The 24,258-nt window shown below is 53.1% G+C and overlaps 1 protein-coding gene across 1 annotated transcript; it reads left to right on the forward strand.

Annotated features, from left to right (window-relative positions):
- The first annotated feature begins 1,299 nt into the window (after positions 1-1,299).
- Positions 1,300-23,530, forward strand: THOP1 (thimet oligopeptidase 1). The gene is made up of 13 exons (XM_028520193.2): positions 1,300-1,528; positions 4,331-4,543; positions 6,842-6,990; positions 8,375-8,482; positions 11,088-11,190; positions 13,915-14,075; positions 15,690-15,825; positions 16,295-16,661; positions 16,891-17,092; positions 19,765-19,951; positions 20,175-20,303; positions 21,366-21,502; positions 21,945-23,530. The coding sequence occupies exons 1-13, from the start codon at positions 1,513-1,515 to the stop codon at positions 22,098-22,100; spliced, it is 2,064 nt and encodes a 687-aa protein (XP_028375994.1). The 5' UTR covers positions 1,300-1,512; the 3' UTR covers positions 22,101-23,530.
- Positions 23,531-24,258: the final 728 nt, after the last annotated feature.

A 24,258-nucleotide genomic window follows, 5' to 3' on the forward strand; every position in this document is an offset into this window, starting at 1 on the left:
ATTCTGCGCAGGCGTGTCAATTGTGTAGGCCGGAGCGGGGGAAGTGACGCAATTTAGAAGCGGGAAGAAGGTGGTCGTTAGGGAAACTGACCTTTGCGACCAAATGAAGGCCGGAAATTAGCACTGACATGTCCTCCAGATCTAGAGAGAAAACGGAGCGGTGCATGGTGGGACAGTGGCGGACTCCTGCGGGTAGGCGGAGACTGTCACGTGTTGCCGAGATGGCCACGTGGAGCAGCTGCGTTTAGGTCACTGGCATTATATGAATACCAGTAACTGCTATTCACTATCTTTGTTCATTTATTTCCCCACCCACCCACTCGCCCACAAATGCATTCTTTCATTCATTCAATCCATAAGACGTAAAGGAATACAGAAATTGTTCACAGTAGGTACGTAGTAATCAACAAGTATTTATTACAAGCTAACTAAAAATCAGCGAAGTGTACTCATTCCTTTATAGTGGGGTAGACGAATTAAAAATACTAAACTATCATACAGTGCACATAACTCATGTACTAAACAACACGAAAATATCAAAGTACATAAATCATGCGTTTCACTGAATGGCAAGCGTTATGAAGAAAAAATGGGGTGTTGTGATTGGGGAGGTAGGTTGGCTGGGGTGGTTGGGGAGAATCTCTTTTTAAATGTGCATTTAGAAGGTAAGGAAAAACACTCCAGGTACAGAGAAGTGTGAAAATGAAGACTAAAATAGAATTAAGCTCGGTGTGCTTAATAGTGAGTGACGAGAAATTCCCTAGGATGACTCAGAACTGCCCACCACTAGTGTTAAAGTTGCCAAAAGTGTTCTCTCGGTTCACTTCTATCTTATTTAAAACGCATGTACGCTTAACACCTTGGAGTATTTGCTCTTGCAGAAATAAAAGGATTTTTTCAAGTTTAATTCTAGTACTTTTTTCTCTCTGAGTGCCCTAGTTCAAGATTTTGTTGTTTATTTTAAACGACAATAGATATATAAGTCAGGTTACTACACTAAACCAAAATACCTATTGCAATTTGAAATTCTGGATCTGTCGTTCATTGAGGCTTTCTCAATGATACGTAATTGTTGTTTTTTTTTTCCTGTAAAGTAGAAAAGAGGCAGTTATCAATTAATACAGGGACTAGAAGTCCAGGCGAAGTACTGAGCAGAGAACCGCAAATATTTAGAGGATTAGAAGCGCCAGAGCGCACTGTGATGACGGTCTCTGAATTTCTGCCTCTCCGTTAGTCTGTCGCTAGCTTGCAGCTGACAGCCAATGACCAGCAGGGAGGACTGCGGAGCGCGTGCGCAGAGTGTGGTTGGAAGGGACACAGTGCAGCTGGGGCGCGCGTGCGCCTACTCCCGGCGTAAGCACCCTCCCAGCGTTCAGTGGGCGCGCGGGCGGTGGGCACCTTAGTCTCTTACGCGGTGCACACTGAACGGACCGAGGCGGCTGGCCGCGGAGGCTGAGGCGGCCCCACGAGGACCAGGTGGAGAGAGAGACCGCACGTGCACACCCTCCCGTCATGAAGACGCCTGCAGGTACCGGCAACCCCTCGGTGTGGTCCCGCTAGAGAGATTCGGGCGCCCCCTGAACCCTCGTGCCTTCGGGGGTCGTGACTTGGGCCTAAGCGGGACGAAGTGACCCTCGAGTAACCGGATGGGTGGTATTCCTGGGGTGGTATTGGCGAGTCCAGAACCTCGTCCGCTCGGTGGCAGAATGAATGAACGAACCAATTTTTCTAGTGTTTCACTCATTCAGCCAACACCATGTCGCTTCTAAGGACGGGTCGGGCCCTGGGGTGGATTCTGGGAGAGACCCTGAGCTGTAGACGGAGTTCCAGAGCCGGAGACAGATATTCAGAGAGTAGAAGAAGCGAGGACTTTAGAGAACGGTCATTGCTGGGGCTGGTGGCGCTTTTATTAGAGATGGCAGTCCTGGAGGGCTTCTGGGAGGCGGTGGACTCGATGAGGAGAAACCGCTGTCCTGCTAAGAACTAGGGGAGGAGCGTCCCAGTTGGCAGTAACCGTGAGGGCAAAAGCCAGGAGGCAAGAGCACTGGTATCACGTTTAAAGAGTAATAAAGTCATTTTGGCTAGATCACAGGTTTTAAGTGCAAATGGGCATTATAGATGGGTTTTCATTAGGGAAGCGACATAACCTTATTAAGCGTATGTTAGAAAATCGCCCAAGTTGTGTGGTGTCTCCTGAAATTTTCCCTTGGTGGCCTGTCCTTCCCAGTTCTTTCTCCAGCCCATTGAGATGGTGATGATGGTAATTGTATTAATAATAATAATTACAACTAGGGCTATGAAGGACTCAGGAAGGCAGAGAGTGTTGTCTGCCTTGTTTGCCACAGGATTGACTGTTAGCTTGGGAACCTGGCACATAGGTGATAATCAGTAAATATGTACAGAATGAACGCATCTGCTCAGATTTTTCAAATCCTAGCTTCTCCAGGAGATTTTTCTGACACTTCCAACTCAAGCAGATGTCCTACCTTTCCTGAGCTCTTGGAGCCCTTCTTTACCACCGATTTTAATACAGACCTACAATCCCTTTTTAACAATTCTGAAATCAAAAATATTCTGCAAACAGATTTTCCTTAAGTTTGCAGTGGTCTTTTGGCCAGAAAATCTGACCTGGGCTGATTTAAAAGCTTTTCTTTTTCCCTCTTAGTGTAATACCAGTGGTCCTCAGCTGGGATGATTGTGTCACCCCAGGGGACCTTGGGTGATGTATGGGGACATCCGTAGTTGTCATGACTGGGGATACTCCTGGAATAGAGTAGGTGAGGGGCCAGGGATGCTGATTAGAACCCTAGAGTGCCCAGGACGCCCCTCCCCTCCATGACCCCACGGCCAATGTTGATAGTGCTGTTCAAAAGCCCTACTCCAAAGACACCAAACACAGGTCTGAGCCAGCAGCACCCTGCAGGGATTCCTAGTGTTCACAAGGGGAGTGCGGAACCACTTTGGCCCTGCGTAAATCCTGGCTGGCCAGATGGAGAAAATGAGGCACAGCTAGGTGTTTCCTGGAGCGACCCTTCTTGTTCATTCCACATTCCACACCTTCTCTGTTCTCTTACTCAATCAGTAATTTGAAACAGGTATAGCCATTCTAGACCTACAGATGACATAGGAATGCCGTGGCGGGGCATCTCTGAGAGAAAAATGCGGAAAGGAAGACTGGCGGGGAGGGGGCTCAGGGCAGAGAGGAAAACCTGCAGGAAGGCCGGGGAGACTGACAAAGGCCAGTGTGGCTGGGCACAGAGCAGTTGGCAAAACCAGCTGACCAAACCTGCCATACAGGATCCAGGAGAATCCAGACAATGTAGATCAGGGGTCAGCATCTGTTCTGTAAGGACACACATGGTTTAGGCTTGGCTGCCACACACCACCTCTCATATGAAGTCACTTTTAGCTCATGGGTTCTATAAAAACGGGCAGGTGTAGATGCTGATGAAAGGCTTGAACTTGAATTTGGGGTACAGGGTGGAGCCCTGGGAAGGGGACAGGAAGACCTGACAACCAGATGAGCAGATTAACAACGGTGCTGTGAGTTCAGTATAGCAGTTCACAGAATTGGAGTGGAATCAGACTGCAGGCGTGAATCCTACCTTCGCCGTTGGTTGGCTGTGGGATCATTGTGGCGGGAGACTCGAATTCTCCAGATCTCAGGATTCCCATCCATAAAACAGGCAAATGGGATGCAAAGCACAGCACTGTGTGAGAATTCAGAGAGGGAAGAGTGCAAACCATCGTACACTCTGAATCTCCCACGAGAGGTGTTGAGTGACTGCTATTAGTACAGACCACAGTCTCTTATCCAAAAGATCTCAGGGCTAGGGATGTTTAAATAATCAGAATGTCCTCCCTATTTTAGAAAGGCATTACAGTACAAATGGCACATATTCATGCAGGGAGGTTGGGAGTTGCATCCTATAATGAAGCTATTCTTTGAGTGAAATATATGTGTACACCAAATGTCCCCCTCCTTGCTATTGACTTTTGGGGCTGAGTCAATCTCTGTGGAGTGCCATCCTGGGCACCCTGGGGTGTTGAGCAGCATCCCCGGTCCCCACCCACTAGATGCAGTGGCATTACATCTCAGTCCTGATGACCACAAATATCCCCAGAGATCATTCTTTGTCTTCTGGGGAGCAGAATCGCCTTCAGAGGACTAAGCACCCTGTGCATCCCCACAAAGCCCTTGAACATTGATCATCTGCAGAGGGATACATGGTACTCCCCTATCCCTCTGCACCCCTCCCCCATCATTTACTCTGACCCTAATTCTGGACGTCAAGCAGACATTTGGTGTGGGGTTTTGTCCTCTGTGCAGCCTGTGCAGGAGATGCCCTGGACACAGCAGCCCCCTGCTCCGTGGTGAATTACCTAAGATGGGACCTGAGCGCCCAACAAATAGTGGAGCTCACGGCGGAGCTCATGGAGCAGACCAAGCATGTGTATGACCAGGTGGGCTCCCAGAAGTTTGAGGACGTGTCCTATGAGAATACACTTAAGGCTCTGGCTGACGTGGAGGTGTCCTACACTGGTAAGTCCAGGTCAGGATCTGGGCATGGAGTTCCTGAACCCTGACCCTGAGGTGGCACCACTCATCCCCTGGGTTTGTGGTGGGTAAAGGCATCCAGCAGGTGTGGCCCATTCCCTTGTGTGCCCTGCTCCACTTGGCCACTGGCACGATAGGTCGTCACCTGGTTTCTGAGAGCCAGCTCAGGTGCCTGCTGTGAAACTGGAGCCCTTCTCACCCCTTTTCTAGTCCCGGGGGATATTTGTTTTCTTTTCTCTGAGAACTGAACTTGGCCCCCTTGCTTTTCTGCTCCCTGAGGCCTCCCCTGCACTTCGGGTAACCTGATGCCATCCCCTAGCTGGCTCCTTCTCTCCTCCTTGGGGGTCTGTCTGCTTCCTTTGGGAGGAGTGAGGTGTTCAATTAAATAGATAACAACATCTGTTTCCTGGAGGCCCCCCCTCTGTATAGGATGACGGCGTGACAACAAGAGATCAAGGGAAGTCTCAAAGTGGAGCATCCTGAGCCAAGAAACCCCCTGACCCCAGATCTCTAGGAAGAGTCGTTTTCTTGGGAGCCGTCGAGAATCCCTGCTGCGGGATTCTCACTTGTTCCTGAGGCCGCACCATGTGAGCTCTGCTGGCGTTGAAGGGCGGGCCACGAGCTGAAGGCCTGCAGGCTGGGCTCTGTGTCCTGTCTCTGCCTCCTCTTCCTTACTTTGGGCAGATGGGCCTCAGTTTACCCCTCTTCTTTCTCACAGGAGGCACTCGAAGGTCCTGGGATGCTAATTCCCACTTATCTAGCATCATTCCACCCCCTGCCTCGCTCAGTAGCCTGGGTGATTTTAAGGAAAACTACAATTGACTTGTGGCACTCCTCTGAGCCAGCCCTTCAGGGCCTTTTCACTGCTCTTGGGGTGGAGGCCAGAGTCCTGGGTGTAGTCTTCAGTGCCCTGCACTGTCAGCCCTCCTCACCCTCCTAGGCTGCCTGCCCGGGCACACGGCCTTGCCCTTGCTCACTGCCTCCCCTCTTGGCCTGAGCTTCTTACCCTCTGCTTTGCTGGATGTCAGACTGCTCTGTGATCACAGGAGCCCCTTCCCTGGGCCCCTCTTCCTGCGCCAGCTGCCCAGATTAATCCCTTACTCTGCACTGTTTTCATGTCACAGTGGTGCATGTCAGTCTGCGGACCGCAAGCCTAGAGGCTGGTTCTGTCCTTCTCACTGTTCTCTTTGGGCAGCCGGCATTTGGCCCACCCAGAACCCCACTGTTTAACACAAGTCAACTGAGCAGGTCAGTCCTTGTCGCCTTCGGAGGTCTCCATGTTGCAGCGAGCTGCACCCAGACCCGGAACATTTCCAAGGCCCACAGCTGTGGAAACGACCAAGCTGTGATTTGAATTTAGGCTCCCCAATGCAAAGTGCGTGCTTTTTTTTAACTGTTCTTTTGAGATATAATTTACATACCATGTAATTCACCCATTTACAGCATACATTTTAGTGGTTTTTAGTGTATTTGCAATGTTGTTCAACTTTCACCACTATCTAATTTTAGAATATTTTTGTCACCCCCAAAAGAAGTCCCTTCCCCTCTCCTAGCAACTGTAAATCCACCTTCTGTCTCTGGATGTGCCTGTTCTGGACATTTCACATAAATGGAATTACACGCGGTGTGGCCTTTTGTGTCTGGCGTCTCTCACTGAACATCGTGTATTCAGGGTCCATCCACGTTGTAGTGAGTGTTGGTGCTTCACTCCTTTTCATGGCTGAGTAATATTCCCTGTGTGGTTGAACTGTGTTTGTGTATCCACCCATCTGTCAGTGGGCACTTGGGTTATTTCTGCTATTCAGTTAGGACAGTCCTGCTGCTGGGAGCAGGTATGCACAGGTTTCTGTGTGGCATGTGTTTTCATTTCTTGTGGGTAGACACGCAGGCATGGAATTGCTGGGTCATGTGAGTCTGTTCAAACTCTGCTCTTATAGTCACCCATTCATTCTTCTTCTATGTTACAAAATTGTTCGTGAATTTAAAAGAGAGCCAGCAGCAACCATGGAGTCCCTTCAGCCTCTCCTGGTCTTGTCACACTTCTCTGTTCAGTCTTCTTTGCCTCAGAGAGTCCTGAGCTAACTCTGGTTCTGTTTGGACTGTGAGGTCCCTGAGGGCACGAGTGATAGTCAGTTTTCTTTCCCAGTGCCCAGCCTGGGGCCTGGTGTGGAGAATGTTTACTGAGCAAATCGACAAACAGGGATGAGTTCTGTGCTTGGGGCCTGAGGTCAGTGTCCACCTGGGGCTCATTTTCATAGTTGTCCCCTTGTCTCCCTGTTTCAGTTCAGCGCAATATCCTTGACTTCCCCCAGCACGTTTCTCCATCGAAGGACATTCGGACAGCCAGCACAGAGGCAGACAAGAAGCTGTCTGAGTTTGACGTGGAGATGAGCATGAGGCAGGATGTGTACCAGAGGATCGTCTGGCTGCAGGTGGGGGCTGTGAGGACTTGGAGCTGGGCACGTAGGAGGTGAAAGCTGCGGGCAGGGCTGTCTCTCCAGGGGAGCCTGTGGGCTGACACCTTTTCCGACTGGACCATTTTGTGCCCCAGACTTTAAAAGGCAGAAAACACAAAATAATTCTGGGGGTGGATGGTGGGGACAGCGCACAGCAGTGTGAATGGACTTAACACTGCTGAGCTGTGCACTTGAAAGTGGTTAAGGTGGTAAATTTTATGTCTATTTTACCACAATTTTTAAAAATCATGTTAAAAAATGACAAAAACAGCCTTGGCCGAGTTGCTGTTTTTTGGAGTGTTGTCCCATAGATCAAAAGGCTGCAGGTTTGATTCCCCATCATGGCACATATCCAGCCAGGTTGCAGGTTTCATCCCCAGCTGGGGTGTGTACAAGAAGGCAACCGATCGATATTTCTCTCTCACATCGATACTTCAGTCTCTCCTTAAAAAACAAAAAAAGTCTTTGGGTGAGGATAAAAAAAAAAAAAGGACAAGGACAAATGGAGAGGAGCAAGAAAAACCAGTATGGAAAGCCTAGGACTCGTTTTGCATCTCCTGTGTCCACCACGGCATCGCACTTGCCCGACCCTGTTGGACGCTGCTCAGAGATAATATCCTGCCTCCCTCCTGAGGTGAGCCGGGTCGAGTGACATGCTGGGTGACACAGCACAGAGTGGGTTCCATCTCCAGCTGGCGGTCTTCTCAGCAGGAGGGAAGCCTTTGCTGCTGAAGATGGAGGGCTCGCAGGTGACTGGAAATGCTCCTCGGGCTGCTGGTTCACCCCCACAAATGTGCCAGCGTGTCGGCCTCGGGGTCAGGAAGATGCTCCCGTGTGCTTTGGTGCATGTGCAGGCACAGACCTGGAGCAGCACAAGCCGTGCTGTTTTTTAGCATTGAAATTCTCATTGAGACAATTGTAGGTTCACATACAGTTTTGAGAAATGATTCAAAGAGGTCTCCTCTACACTTTGTCTGATTTCCCCCCATGTAATGTTTTGCGGAACCAAAGTCGCCTCACAAGCAGGGTACTGCCCACACACCTTATTCCTGCAGAGTGCTCATTTGCTTCAAACCCTCTGGGCAGCCTGTGCTGCGCCAGGAAGTGAGCATCTGGGTGTAGATTCCGTGTGGGTCTAGGGCTTTATTCTCTGAGGTAATGCCCAGGAGGGCAGCTGCTGAGTCATAGGGTCGTTGGATATTTGTCTTTTCAAGAAACCACCGAACTGCGTTCCAGAGTGGCTGCACCATGTCACCTTCCCTCAGCAGCGTCCCAGTGAGCCGGTCTCTCCTCTGCCTCCCAGCCTTTGGCACTGTCACGATTCTTCACTGCCAACAGAACTTTGCCTTTCTTATTCTAGGAAAAAGTTCAGAAGGACTCTCTGAGGCCGGAGGCAGCACGGTACCTGGAGCGACTGATCAAGCTGGGCCGGAGGAACGGGCTCCACCTGCCGGAGGAGACTCAGGAAGTGAGTGAGGGGCCTTGGGGATGGGGTAGCAGGCTTGTGCCTTCCTGCGCCCACCTGAGGGCCCAGCCTCCGCCCTGATGCCAGTTTTCTGCTGCCTGAACTCTGGTGGGAGTTTTGTCTGGAGCAGCTCTCTTTCGGAACCCACTCTGCTCTTAGTTCTCCAGGGGCATGTGGGGCTTCCCCAGGGTCATGGGGTTTCCTCACTGAAGGAGGGCATGCAGGCCTCATCGGGCACCTTCCTGCATTCAGTCATCCCCAGGACTTTGGTGTGATGGTGTTAAGGAAAAACTCAGTCCTCTGTGTCTCCACCCTCCTTAGTACAGTGCTACATCACTGCCTCCCTTCCGAAACCAGATGTCTGGGGATCCCACATGAAGGAACTTTTTTCTATTTTTGTAAAGATTTTACTTATTTTTATTTTTAGAAAGAGGGAAAGGAGGGATAAAGAGAGGGAGAGAAGCATCAATGTGCAAGAGAAGCATTGATCAGTTGCCTCTTGCTCGCCCCCAACTGAGGACCTGTGTTGCAACCCAGTCATGTGTGCTGACCTTGACTGGGCATCAAACCAGTGACCTTTCAGTTCACAGGCTGGTGCTCAGTCACTAAGCCACAGCAGCCAGGGCATGTGAAGAAACTTGCTGACACTGGCTGGGTGTCCTGCACTTTAACTCCATTGTCCTGACACTGTCTTCCTAGAAAGGGCATCGGGTTCCCCAGGTTCAGGGCTCAGCCCCCCAGGACTGCCCCTACTTCAGACTCCAGTCTTAAGTCCAAGTTTGTTATTTGTGTTATAAATTGGAGGTTCCCATGACCCCCTCCTTAGATTTGATTAATTTGTTAAAGCAACCTGCAGAAATCCGAGAAACACGTTACTTACTAGATCACTGGTTTAGTGTGTTGGGTTGGCCAAAATGTTTGTTTTGTTTTTTCCATATGATGGCTCTAGTAGTGCTTAGTTGTCTTTAACTTCATTTGAAACAATTTTGTTAGATTGTATTGTGATAGTTGTCATATCAGCATGTGTTCAAAAAAAACACCAAAACTGGTGAATTTTTTTGAAGCCATTTTAATATTGAAAATGGAAGAAAATGAGCAGCATTGTCAGTGTATTATTCTTTATTTCTTTTTAAAAAATATTTTTAAGTATTTTATTATTTATTTATTTATAGGGAAAGGGTAAAGGAGAGAAACATCAATGTGTGGCTGCCTCTCGTGCCCCTCGCTGGGGACTTGGCCCACAACCCAGGCATGTGCCCTGACGGGGAATCGAACCAGCAACACCCTGGTTCACAGGCTTGTGCTCAATCCACTGAACCACCCCAGCCAGGGCTATTCTTTATTTCAAGAAAGGTAAAAACACAACTGAAACACAAAGATTTGTGCAGTGTCTGGAGAAGGTTCTGTAACTGATAGAACATGTCAAAAGTGGTTCACGAAGTTTCTTGGTACTTTTGACATTTTGGCAAAATCTTTGCTGTGGGGCTTCTCATGCATTGGAAGATGTTTAGCAGCACCCCAGGCCTCTACCCACTAGAAGACAATAGTGGGAGATAGCCAACATACTCAGAATATCCAAATCAATAAAGTTGCTGGTGAAATAAAAATGTCTTATTTTATGGAAAAAACTAAATGGACTTTTTGGCAAGGCCACACATGACTCAGGAACAGCAGCCGGAAGAGATGCACGGGCTGAGGTGCAGGCAGGGGGCTCGGAGTGCCCATGCCCTCCCACAGTGCTCTCCTGTCTCCACGTCTGCGTGTGTTCACCTACCCTGGAAGCTCTCTGAGCCCGGTCCTTTTGTGAGGTTTCATTACACAAACTCAGCTGATTAAATCACTGGCCCTTTGGGTCTGATTTCAACCTCCAGCCATCAGCCCCTCTCCCCACCCAAAAGGTGGAGAATGGGGTGGAACTAAAAGGTCGGCCCTGTGGTTTTGGGGCTTTCTGAAAGTGGGCTGGTTGACATAAGCTCAGATGTGGTTGCAAGTGGTTCCTGTCGCTTTTGTCCCCCTGAAGGTTTTTCACTCAGCAAATTCCAAGGGTTTTGGGAACGGGGTTAAGTCAAAATACACGTTTCTCATTGTGTCAAAATATCACAGGAGACAGGTGTCCCCTGTCTTCCAGCTGGGAGGGTGGCACCTGCTTCTGTCCTGTGGCTGGTAAGTGCGGTGTCTGCTTTCACACTTGTTCCCTCCTCTTCGCCCGTGCCAGGCAGCCCGGGGTTTCCACCTGACACCCTGGGCCCAGGCACTTCTTTGTGCCCCGTGTCACTCCCTTACCCAGACGGGTCGATTTTTAACTGTTTCTAAGAACCAGATGGCCCCGAACATTGAAGTCTGTTAGATGTCCGAAAGCTCAGGCTGCAGATTCTGGGGGCAGTTCCTCAGTAGGAGGGTCCAGAAGGCTCTTGGCCAGGGACCCAGACCGATAAGGATGCCTCTTGAGTCCCCAGATCACGAGGTTGCTCAGCACAGCAGACAGGTGTTTGCCCCCAAAACCTCTGTTTTTCCTACCTCACCTGCCTCTTCTGTGGTGGGGAGCCTTAACCCTGAGGGGATCTTAACAGCGGTGCCTCCCTTCTCTCAAGGCTCTTCTCTCCTTCAGAAAATCAAAGGCATCAAGAAGAAGCTGAGTCTCCTGTGCATTGACTTCAATAAGAACCTGAACGAGGACACGACCTTCCTGCCCTTCACAAGAGAGGAGCTGGGTGCGTGGGGGGCTGGGTGGGGAAGGTAGCCACATCGACAGCCAGTCTCAGGGGCATGGTCTTGGGGAGACCCTGCAGGGCCACAGCCTCAGAGGTCAAGGCATTTGTTTGGGTTTTTTCACTTGGAGCGCTCGGTGTTTGGGACCTTAAAGTTTTGGGTCCCTCCTTAGAGGGGGCCGTGCTCTGTGTGTTGGGATTCTGACCCCGGATGGCGTCCTGAGGCAGTGGGAGCAGCAGGTGGGCGAGCAGTCTCTGCCTTGCTGCTGAGTCAGCTGGGTTATCCCCTCTGAGGTCACACCTCGTGCCTCTTTATTGTTTTTATTTCCCAAAATCCTATGAAGTGTTCGAGGGGATGGACTGAATCAGCAGTTCCTAAGCCTGGCTGTACACAGGAATTTTGCAGGGCTGGGGCTTAGGCATCCTTTCTAGTTTTTACTCTTTTCCCTACTTCTCTTTCCCTGGATGGTTTGTTGTGTAAAGTTTCACACCTACGGGAAAGTTGCGAGAATGGTGCCTTGGAGAGCCCTTGCGCTCTTCACCCAGCCTTACCCCCTGCTGGTGCTCTGCTTCCCCGCCTCCTCTGTCCGTGTTTATATGCACGCTGTTTCCGAACTTCTGACAGTCACTCGTCAGCTTGTGGCACTTCAGCAGGAACAGGGACGTTCTCCTGCATCAGAGGTGCAGACCCCACACTCGGGACAGAACATCGAGCTGTGTCCTGGAGGGTGCGGGCAGGTTTCCCACGTCAGCCCTCCCCGCGGCGTTCTCTCTCTCCCAACCGGGATCTGCTTAGTCTCTATGTCTCATCGGGCTCCTTTCCCGTCGAACAGTTCCTCAGCTTTTTGCACATTTTTTCCCTCTTTCCCAACACTGCCAGTTTTGAAAACTCCAGGCCAGTGGCTGTGCCTCCTGTGAGACGCTCCAAGCAGGCCGTGTGTCCTAACCAGTGGTGTGTAGTGCAGTGTGGAGTCATGTCACGTGAGATCTGGCTGTGAGTCCAGCAGCTTTTGCCTTGGAGGTGGCAGGACGCAGGGCCCTCATCGAAGGCGGCTGCATCACAGAGACCCATGAACATGCATCTTCTAGAACAAGTGCTTATAGACTGATCACAGCTGCGTTCTGCTGCCCCTCATTCCCATTCAGCCCCAACTGTGTCCGGGCAGCAAGTCCCACCACGTCGCTCCTGATGTTTAAGGATGGCCTCCATGTTTCCTGACCAAAGGGGAACCCAGGGCTCTGGAATTCAGCCAAGGAACCTGCTGGTCCACGCTGTCCATGGGACTGCTTTGCTATCTGTCCAGCCTGAGGGCCTGGCTTGTCTTACTGGCCTCCCGTGTGGGCAGCTTCATTCCCCGGCATGTGGAGCGGATGATTGTGCGCCCTGCCTGACCTCAGACACCATGTCTTGCTGGGATGGGGGTGGTGGCAGTGGCTGGGACATGTGTGTCCAGCCCGGCAGGGTCTGGCCCTGTCTGCAGGCCTAGCTGAGCAAGATGGTGGCACTTGTTTATTTTTTTTCCGGTTGTAAAAGGGACACTTGGTGTTATTTTACAAAAATACAATGTATCTTTCTCTATGTACCCCTTTTCCCCTCCCTGAATCTTAATTACTTGATTAGGTGACTGTCTGCCAGGTGTCGCCATTGAAACACCAGTTTTCCCTTCACGATCAGTAATTTCTCAAGTGCAGCTCTGACGCCGCTGCTCATCACATTGCCACCCACCAGCTGTGGTGCCCAGGGTGACTGCACACACGTTAGTTGGTTCTCTCGTAAGCCAGAGCTTTCCCTTCCCCCCATTTATTTATTTTATTTTATTTGAGATTTTATTTATTTTAAGAGAGAGGGGAAGGGAGGGAGAAAAGAGGGAGAGAAACATCGATGGGAGATACATTGATTGGTTCCCTCTCCTACGTGCCAAAACTGGGGATCAAACCCACAACCCAGGCACGTGCCCTGGGCCGGAACGGAGCCAACAGCCTTTCACTTTGCAGGACAACACCCAACCAAGTAAGCTACACTGGTTGGGCCCCACATTTACGTATTAATTTATCTGTATCAGTGGGGACTATCAGTCCTGTTTTACTCCCTGGATTATAGTCTACTGCTGTCGTTATTTACAGTGATGCTCAGATTGTCCAGTTTGATCTCAAGGGGGTGATTCGAGCCTATCATGTCTGTTTGTCTTTGAGCGCCTTTTGACATAGGATCTTGTAGGCTAGTTCCATCCCTTCCCCACGAGAGGGAAGCCCTGAATTCAGGCGCACAGTCCAAGGGCAGTGTACCTAGATCTCTATCATGGGAAGGTGGGTCAGGAGCAGGGGCCAGGTGGGAGACTGTTGCAGCAGTGTGGGCCGCTGGGACGGGGGTGCTGTCTACTGAGGGTGTGGTCAGGGCTGCCGGCTAGGTTCTGTTCATGGTGGTGCCATTTACTGAGGAAGGGCACAGGAGGAGAATGTAGCCCCAGGAGGGCCCATCCTGTGCAAGAGTCCGGCTGACTGTAGCTTTTCCTTCCCAAGGGAGTCTCGATGCAAATGGTGACAGATTTCCAAGGTGGGCAGGTTCTGGACATCTTTCCTTCGGGGCTCAGGGCAGAAGCCAGGAACACAGTGTGGAGGGAAGGCCAGGCCTGGTGCTCCCTGTCAGCTCCTGCTCCTGCTCCTAGCCCACCCCTCCCACCTTGTATGTGCGCTGGTCTTTAAAAGCCCCCCTAATTTGGTTCATAGGAGGGCTTCCTGAAGACTTTTTGAACTCTCTGGAAAAGACTGAGGATGGGAAATTCAAAGTCACCCTCAAGTACCCTCACTATTTTCCTCTCCTGAAGAAATGCCACGTACCCGAGACCAGAAGGAAGGTGGAGGAGGCCTTTAACTGTCGGTGCAAGGAGGTGAGAAGGCGGTGCCAGGGTCTGGCTTCAGGGATCCGCCCGTGGGGTCTGTCTGCGTCTGCGAAACAGCCTCATCTGGAACTTGGAAGTGCCGTGCTGTGCCTGTCTGCTCAGTGCTGGTGTGAGTCGCCTCAGTGGCTGTGCCTGCAAAGAGTCGCCCAGTGTCTACTGGGCTAGGTCCAGTGACCAGGGGTATGCTCAGTGAGCTTGGTGGCTCAGTCACCTCATTGGGTCTGGCTCTGTCCCTGGGACCACACAGAGCAGGGGTCAGAGCCTCTGTCCCAAGCTCATTGCTTCTGTCATGCATCTGCTCCGCATAAACCCCGGCACCCTGTCTCTTTCTGCTGTCTCCCCCGCCCCAGCCTCATATCGCTCTTCTGTTGCCCGGACCTGAGCTCGGGTTTGCCCCCAGCTGTTCAGCAGCTTGTGTGGGGCCCGGGCCTCTGGCCATGGCCCTGGGCGCAGCCTCGGTACTCAGATGTCCATTCCCACAAGGGCACTTGTGTTTGTGTCCGCACCCCAATGTGGCCTCTGAGCGACTCCTGTTTAGCCTCAAGCAGATAGGGGTGTTGGGATGGGTCCCCTTCATCTTCCCTGCGACACCACCGGTGCTCACGTGGCTGGTGGAGAGGAGCCACAGGCTGGAGGTCACAGGATAACAGAAAGTGCATGTGGTAAAGCCTGTGTTCTCCACTTTTTGGGATTGAAGACCACTTTGGTGTGAAGATAACTTGGGGTTTGCACTGAAGAATCTGAGATATAGCCCTAGCAGAGGCAGCACTCCCAGCGGGGGCCACTGGCGGCCTGCAGACTTGGGACTGCCTTATCCCAGAGCCGGGAGTTACGGCTCTGAGGGGGGTGTGCTGCTCTCTGCGGCTGGCAGTAACTTTAGAGTGTCAAGAGCTCAAGCTGCATGCTCTTTGGCTGCTCAGGACTGGATAGGGGTTGGCACCCCCTTGTCTTCACTCCCATTCTGGCCGCCGGACTTGACCCAACAGGCAGAACGGGGGCGGGCAGAGTTCCAGGTCCCATGGGACATGGCGTGCTAACTGGCACCGTTGGCCACCAGCCTTGAGTTCCCTCATGTGACTGCAAGCTGTCCACTCAACTTTGCAGTTGTAATTTGTTTTCCTATGGCCTGATCGTGCCAGGGGATGTTATGTTCTGTCTCTCCTTGCAAATGAAACAGAAGGTTTCATTTTGTGTTGGCCCCATGAGCATGGTTGGTTGGCTCGATAGAGACTTGGTGCCTTGAGCCCTGGGCCAGGCCCATCCTGGCAGGGGCACTCGGTGCACAGCGCCTTCCGGAGGCGATCCTAGAGAGTCCCAGCCCACACATTGCTCTTCACTCAGCTTCAGAACTCTTCATGGTTCATGTGCTTTATTTTTGCAAAAAGGAGTGGGGGGCTTATAGCTTATATGCCAGGACAGAACCAAGTATGCAGAGATCTGGGCCAAGGTCAGGACGGGGAAAGCAGATGTTCCAGAGCTGTGCCGGATGGGGGCCTGAGCAGCCCTGCGGTTGCTGAGATCTACCAGGGAAGCCAGATGCTGGCCCGGGAGCCCCACGTGGGGGAAGCGACATCCACAGGCCTGCTCACTTGTTGGTTCCAGGAGAACTGTGGCATCCTCAGGGAGCTGGTGACCCTGCGGGCCCAGAAGTCCAGCCTGCTGGGCTTCAGCACGCATGCCGACTACGTCCTGGAGATGAACATGGCCAAGACCAGCCAGGCAGTGGCCACTTTCCTAGGTAACTGGCCTTCCCCACCTCCTACGTGCTGTTCTTGACTGTGACGTGATGGTGCTTCTGAGAGCCTCCTTTTGTCCACCCTGTGGTGGGCATCCCAGTGCCTCCCCTGGCCCCTGTATTTGACCAGAGGGACCCTAATCTAACTGCTGAGCACTGGGTCCCGGGCAAGGCCTCCAGCTGGCCCAGCCCTGCCCGTCTGGGCGTGAGGCTCTGGACAAGCAGCTCAGGTGTGACTGCCATCTCTTCCTTGTGAAAACGACCAGTGACCCCCTCCTAGAGCTGCTCTGGGGTGATGGGACACAGCCTCAGTCAGGCTTTGTCTCAGGCCGTCCTTTCCATGCACCAGGGCCCAGGCAACGGAGAAAGCCAAGGCCAGCGTGTTGGGGTTTGCCACAATGGGAGTGAGCATGGGCGTCTTTGGGGTGCCACTGCCGGGAGGTAGCCTTGCCTTTCCCCTCTGTGCCCCCAGACGAACTGGCCCAGAAGCTGAAGCCCCTTGGAGAGCAGGAGCGGGCAGTGATCCTGGAGCTGAAGAAGGCCGAGTGTGAGAAGCGGGGCCTAGACTTCGATGGGCGGATCAATGCCTGGGACATGCGCTACTACATGAACCAGGTGGAGGAGACGTGCTACAGCGTGGACCAGAACCTGCTCAAGGAGTACTTCCCCATGCAGGTGGTCACTAGGGGGCTACTGGGCATCTATGAGGAGCTGCTGGGGCTGACCTTCGACCTGGAGGAGCATGCCACTGTGTGGCACGAAGATGTGAAGCTATACTCAGTGAGGGACACATCCTCAGGGATGGTCATCGGGAAGTTCTACCTGGACCTTTACCCGAGGTGCATGTGGGCTAGGGTTACGGGTGGGGGCCAGGAGTGTTCATACCATTTGGGGACATGGGTGCTCTTCCCTCTGCCAAGAGCCCTTTAGGGTGTCTAATTGCCTTAGCCAGCAGATGGGACAGGGAGTGGCAGAAATGGGGACCAGCCTGGGGTCACTGCCCCTCTGGGCCAGTCAGCAAGAGGAGCAGACCCCCAGCCAGGCCTGACCCTGCCCCCTTTCCCCCAGGGAAGGCAAGTATGGGCATGCAGCCTGCTTTGGCTTGCAGCCGGGCTGCCTGCGGCCGGACGGGAGCCGCCAGATTGCCATCGCGGCCATGGTGGCCAACTTCACCAAGCCCACCCCGGACGCCCCCTCCCTCCTGCAGCACGATGAAGTGGAGACCTACTTCCATGAGTTCGGGCACGTGATGCACCAGCTCTGCTCTCAGGTGGGCACAGGGTGGAGGGGCTGGCTGGGGGGAGGGCAGGGGTGCCCCCGTCTCACCTGTTAGTTAGCGGGCCTGGAGGCAGGTTTCCCCATGTTGGATTCTTCAGGTGACATGACCGTGGCTAGCACCCGAGGGTAACACCCTCTTGTATCCATTTCCATCACAAAGTCCCACAGGGGTGGCTTAAAACGACAGAAATGTGTGCTCCCCCGGTGCTAGAGGCTACAAGTCCGAGGTCAAGGTGTGGGCAGGGTTGGGTTTTCCGAAACCTCTCTCCTTGGTGTGTAGATGCCATCTTAAAAGACAGTTGTCATACTGGACTACAGGCCACCCTAGTGATCTCATTGAATCACCTCTCAAAGATCCCATCTCCAAATATAGTCACATTCTGAGGTCCTAGGGGTCAGGACTCCCATATATGAATTTTGGGGGACACAGTTCAGTCCTTAATAGCTGTCAGAGGTGTCAGATTAGTAAAGATATAGATATAGATACAGATATAAAAACATGTTTAGCATGCCGCTCATGCCAGCCTCATCCCTGTGAGCTCACATTAAGAAACACTGCGTGATCCCCTGAAAGCCAGCGGTGGCAGCCCGAGCTCTGGCTGCGGGACAGACACCAAGCCCCACACTGGATTCAGTGAACACTTGCTGAGTCTGGTGCAGAGCTCGAGGGGTGCTGTGCTTTCTGGGTGGAGATACGGAGGCTTAGGAGGTTGAGGCAGCTTCCCCAGATAAGCCCTCAGTGGCAGCAACAGGACTCCCCAGCCCCGTGGCCAAGCCACAGGCCCCCAGCTACATGTGGGCGTTTGTCCTCTGGTCCCTCTCACACGTGGTCAGCCAGTTTTCCTGATAGCACAAGTGTGCTTAGGGGCCAAATGGGAATGTGTGGGAACTGGGTACTTAGTGGTTTTTAGTTAATTAACCAAGCTGTGAGGCCATCATCACTGTCCAGTTCTGGAACATTCCATCATCCCCAGAAGATCCTTTCTGCCCCTGAGCTGTCACTCCCCTCTCTGTCCACCCCCTCCCCAGTCCCTAACAACTATCAATCCACTCTCGGTCTCTGGATGTGCCTGCTCCGGACATGTCACATACATGGAATCACACACTGGGTGGCCTTTGTGTCTGACTCCTCTCACTGAACATCATGTGTTCAAGGTCTGTCCACGCTGTAGCGGGTGTCAGAGCTTCACTCCTTTTCATGGTCGAGTAATATTCCATGTGTGGATGGACCACTTAGAAGTATGTTTTGATGAGAAGTTCTTTGACTTTGATGAAGTTTAGTCTATTAACTCTTTTCTTTCATAGTTCACAGTTTTTGTGTGTGTGTTCTGTTGATGACATTGTTTTCTAACCTAAGGCACTAATTTTTCACTAATTTTTTGAAAGGTTTTATAGTTGTAGCTCTTTGTTTTAATCTGTCATCGATTGTGAATTAGGTGTTGTCTGTGGGGTCAGGTAAGGGTCTCCTGCTCACTGCTGACAGCAACTCGGGGCACAGCCAGGGTCTGTACGGTGCCCGGGCGCTGGGCGCCCTAGCCGCCCCCCACCACCCGTCAGTGCTGTGTGCGTCCCCTCTGTCATTTTCTTCAGGTCTTTTCTGATACACACGAGTCTCATTATTCTGTTTTTTTTTGAAGTTGCCACAAACACCAGGGTAGCAGATACTGAACTGTTGTTCCTAGGGAGATGCAGGGCTGGGTCCCTGCAAGCCTGGTCACGGTGTTTTCACGGCCTTGTGTTTGCATGTGTTTCTGTGTAAAGATGCCTTTTATGATGTACACTGTGGCTCCACATCCAACAGCACAGTGGTTCGTGCCTGAATGAGCTTCTCTGACACACGGGTTTTCTCCCCAAGGCACGTCACAACTTTTCACTCAAGGTCACTAGCCAGCACCTCATTGGTGGCCATTTCGAACATTGAAATCACCTATAAAACCAGAAATATACAAAAAACAGGGCACTCAATAAACTAAACGGACATGTCACAGTCAGAGCTGAAGCCGGAGAGCAGAGTGCTGAAAGACCATGAAAACTCGGGCTGGTCAACGTGGGGGCTGCAAACTTCAGTGGGTCATAGTTCGCAGATGCGGCGTCTGTGGCCGGGAAGACCTGACCGCGCACCCTCCCCTTCCGGACTCCCTGCCTCACTTTGGGCCGGTATGGGACTTGCCTTAAGTCACCCAGCAGCTTGTGTGACTGATTAGCTGTCAGACCTAAGTTCTGGCTGCTCTGGAAAAAGTGCTGTTTCTCAGGAAAACTCAGATCCACAAAAGTGGACCAAATACAGTGTACCTCCCAACATCTGTCATCAGATTCCACCATTTCCGGGCCTTGGCCTTTTGGGCTACAGACATTTTACGAGCATTGGCTTCATGGGTGGGAGAGGGAACCTGGGTGACCAGCAGGGACGTGTGTACTCACTGCCTCTATGTGTGTCCTGGGTCAAGACAGGTTGGCCAGCAGCTTCCCGGGGAAATCTCAGCTGTCCTCATCCTTGGCCAGGCGTCCCAGTCCGGGGGGAGGAAGGGCCCACGCCCAGGGTGTTCTCTACCCACCCAGGTGGGCTTCAGGTACTGCGTACCTGTGCACCCAGATAAGGCTGGGTGGACAGGAACTGGCAGAGCAGGGTCCGGGATTCCTGGGCTCTCTGCCCTGTCCCCACAGGCGGAGTTCGCCATGTTCAGTGGGACGCATGTGGAGCGTGACTTTGTGGAGGCGCCCTCGCAGATGCTGGAGAACTGGGTGTGGGAGAAGGAGCCGCTGCTCAGGATGTCGCAGCACTACAGGACGGGCAGCGCCATCCCCCAGGAGCTGCTCGAGAAGCTCATCAAGTCCCGGCAGGCCAACACAGGTGTGCCCCACTGCGACCCCGCTCTGTGAGGCCTCAGCCAGCTCTGGGACCACCCTGGTCTCCATCCTCCGGACCCTGGGGCCAGGGGAAAGAGGGGAGTCCTTGGTGCCCATGCTGCAGCCTGCGAGGCCCAGGTGTGCCCTTGGGGATTTCTGGACAGCTCCGGCTGGAGAGCACGGGGGAGAGCACAGTGCCAGCCTCCCATCTGCTTCCTCCCAACCAGGTCTCTTCAACCTGCGCCAGATCGTCCTAGCCAAGGTGGACCAGGCCCTGCACACACAGAAGGCTGCAGACCCGGCCGAGGAGTATGCCCGCCTCTGCCAGCAGATCCTCGGGGTCCCAGCCACGCCAGGTAACTGCCCGTGAGCCTGGCCTGCCTTAGAGGTTAGGTGTGTCTGTCCTCTGGGTCATTGGGAACCTAGTGCCACGTGAAGGGAGTTGGGCCAGTCCGTCGGTTCAGCTGACCTGAGAGAAGCAGGCAGCCCGGGGCTCACTTCTGCTTTGCCTTCCTAGGCCCTTGGCTCCAGCTGTGGAGCCTGATGGGCAGCTGATGTGGGCGGCTCCATCCTTCCTCACTGGCTGTGTGTGGCTTCCACCCCCGCAGCACCTCCATGCGCTCCCTCAGAGCCCCCTCCTGCACGTTGCCTTGTGAGAAGCCCAGGAGGTGTAGCAAAGATGAGCGATCTCGCACCTAGAAGTGGCAGTAGATAAATTTTGATGTGTATCCTCCGAGTGCATGTGCATACTTGCGCATGTGCACATATCAACATAAATGATTAATAAATGTGCGGGAAGGTAGTTAAGATTTAATGTAGGTGGTGTTGCACTGGTTTACTGTTTTGTGAGCATTTTATTTGCTTTTTAAAAAGATTTTATTTATTTTTAGAGATGGGAAGGAAGGGAGAAGGAGAGAGAGAGAAACATCAATGTGTGGTTGCCTCTCGTGCGCTCCCTTTTGGGGACCTGGCCTGCAACCCAGGCATGTGCCCTGGCTGAGAACTGAGCTGGTGTCCCTTTGGTTCTCAGGCTGGTGCTTAATCCACTGAGCTATACCAACTGGGTGCTCATGAGCATTTTAAAAACTCTTCAAAAAGCCTTTAAATCCACACATGCCCTCTGTTGTTTGGGTGAGCCTTGACTTACCCCAGGGTCTCCTGACATTGAGCCCTGGTGCTGTGGCCGCTGGCATTGTGGAAGATGCTCCAGGTGAGCCCTCCCCACTTTAGCAGCTCTCAGCAAAGATCGTTTGTGTTCCTCTGGCCGAATCACCAGGCCTCTGTTTCCTGGAATTGTTGCACCAGTTCCCCTACTTCTGGATGGGGAGGGTTCTCTGAAGTGGATGCTTTGAAGCCTCCTCTCATGAGGGCGGACCAGGGACCAGGCCATCCTCCACGTAACCTCCTGTTCCTTCCAGGAACCAACATGCCTGCAACTTTCGGCCACCTGGCGGGAGGCTATGACGCCCAGTATTACGGCTACCTGTGGAGCGAGGTATACTCCATGGACATGTTCCACACGCGCTTCAAGCAGGAGGGCGTCCTCAATGGCAAGGTGAGGAGAAGACTTTGAGTGATGATCCCAGTGCCAAGGACCAAGGACATTTGGCCTTGGCCTTGGCCTGTGTGCCGGTGCAGCCAGCCCTGGCAGGCCAGGGCACTGGGGCAGAGTTGGACCCTCCCTTAGCCCTTCAGGGCTCCACCTGAAATCCTGTGGGGTTGGGGGGCTCAGCCAGTTTTCCAGCCCTTTGTTTAGTCTCAGCAGAGGCTGAGCCACCCCTGTCCTGAAGGACAGAGTGCCTGCACACACACACACACACGCGCGCAGTCTTGCACACACATGCATTTGCGTGCACACTTGTTCTGAGATCCCCTTCCAAGGTGTTGGCAGCACACACTCCCTTGTGATGCTGACACAGGTACCCACAGGCCCCCTGGGAGCTGGTGCGGGATGTTGAAGGACCCTCTCCAAGCGCTGCCCTTCTGCCCCACTGTAGGTTGGCTTGGACTACAGAAGCTGCATCCTGAGACCAGGCGGCTCCCAGGACGCCAGCATCATGCTGAAGCTCTTCCTGGGTCGGGACCCCAAGCAGGATGCCTTCCTCCTGAGCAAAGGCCTGCAGGTGGAGGGCAGCGAGCTGCTGGCCTGCTGATGCGCCCAGGGGTCCTGCCAGCCCTGGGTGGGGGCTCCAGCTCCCGCTGCCCTGGTGCCTTAGCTCCCAGTCTGGAAACGGGATGGGAGACGCTGGTCTCCAGCTCAGCATCCCAGGGAGGGTGGGGCAGGGTTAGGAGAGAGGCCATTCTTCCTGGTCATTTCTCATAGCCAGTGTCCATGACCTGCACTTGGTGGTCAGCGTGGGCTAAAGAGAGCTTGTCCTCAAGATATCTGGAAAGTGCTTGCATCTGGTCAAGGCTTTCTCTTCGTTGCACTAATACAGCCCCTTTCTCGGAATTTGGCCTAGGTAAGGGGCTGGCTCTTTTAAATTCAGCCATTAAAAAAAAAGAGAGACACTAGCCTGTTCTGATGCCTGTCCCTTCTGCCACAGAATAGTGGTGCATTGGTTGTCACATGTGTGATCGAGTTCTGGTGCTCCCATTAAGCCCTGGACTTGATGATCAGTGCTTAGGTTGGGGACATGGGCAGTTGAAGGCTGCCCGCTCTGCACTGGAACATTCTGGTACATTCTGGATTGTGACCCATGTGGGAGACTGCTGAGCTGTTGAAGGAACTGCAGCTGGGGGGTAGGGAACGTGGAGCTGGGGTGCCAGGGTTGCTCCCCAAGAGCTGTCTCCTGCCAGCCTCTCACCTGGCATGATTCTGGGGAAATCCCTTGTCCCCATGCAGCCCTGGCAGACTGGGGGCTGAGGCTGCCCTCCTGAGCACAGCAGCCACTGCCCACAGCTGAGGGCAGCCACAGGCCTTGGGGGTCCCCAAGGGAGCTGCTCGGTTTGAAAGCTGATGAATTTTCTTGTTGGGCCTGCCTCCCCCCTACTCCACTTCTTTGCCCTGGGCCCCTGGTCCAGCCCAAGTGCCTGGCTGAAGGCCCCCCTCCCAAGTAAGTCCCCAGGGGTTCACACAGAGCCCCAGTCCCCCCTCCCCTGGCCTCTATCTCCTGCCTTCTGTAGCACAGAAGGACTCTGAGGTAAGAGCAGAGAGTCTGGCTCATGACCCCTTGCCCCATGGAGACTCATTCTCTGAGCCCCAAAGGGCAGCAGAGATCATGGGCACAGGGCCCCTGCTGGTGTCTGGTTCGCCCAGCAACCAGTGCACCAGTGCAGCTGAGGTCTCACCGAGAATGCACATGTCTCCCAGCCACTCCGTGGCCTGTAAATGGCTGGTCCCTGAGACTACACTGGTGGCACCGACTGCAGGGACGTGACCCGTGCCCAGAGCAGGAAGTGCAGCTGTGGCCCATTGCCCTGGGGCTGAGGGGGGCCCTTTGGGGTTCTGACGGCTCAGGGGACAGCTCAGAGTTAGGGTCCCTGCCAATCCAGGTTACCATTGCCCTCCCATCCCCTGCTGCTCCCCCATGAAGGAAAAAGGAAACTTGAAAAATAAAAAGACTGAGCTTTTATGTTTTGAGATATTTATAACATTTTTGTACATACTTGCTGGTTGGGTTTGGATGAAACCTGAGTGCTCGGGGGGTGGGGGGGTATGCACCTTTGCCACCCCAGTGAGTCTCCTCCACCCTCCAGGGTGGTGATTTTCACCTCGCCGCAAGAATGTTTGAAACATCCAATGCCTGACTGTTTAGTCGGGCACCAACCTCTTTTCCCTTAGATTGTCAAATAAAAAATGACAATAGCCAACACAATAGTCATCTGGTGTGAATGAGTCAAAATTATGCCCAGTTTTCATCAGATCGGCAAAAACCACATTTTTGGTGTGCTGCAGAGTTTTAGTCACCAGTTGATGTGTGCCGCGAGAGGGAAAGCTCGGAGGCCACTGCTCCCTCAGGCCGGGTACTAAGTCTGCCGGCCTCTCACCTCTGCCCCATCCGTGCCAGTCCTGCCTGCCCTCTGGCCTTCATATCCTCTCTCCTCTTCTGTCCTTCAGCAAGGGCCTCTCCAGCCTTGCGACATTCAGGACCCCGGTGGCCGCGAGCAACTTCACTCTTCTCCTGAAGGGGGCAGGCAGTGCCAGCAGGACACTGGGACTTTTATAACAGGTGTGCCAACACTCGGGGCCTGGGGCACACCGTCTCACCTCTGCCCTCCCTGCAGGGTTGTCGCAGGCAGGCCAGCTCAGTATCAGGCCTTCCAAGTGTCCTCATCCAAGCGTGCTCACTAAAGCCTGGCAAGAGATGG

The sequence above is a fragment of the Phyllostomus discolor genome, chromosome 8 (genome assembly GCF_004126475.2).
Source record: "Phyllostomus discolor isolate MPI-MPIP mPhyDis1 chromosome 8, mPhyDis1.pri.v3, whole genome shotgun sequence".
NCBI classification, from domain to species: domain Eukaryota; kingdom Metazoa; phylum Chordata; class Mammalia; order Chiroptera; family Phyllostomidae; genus Phyllostomus; species Phyllostomus discolor.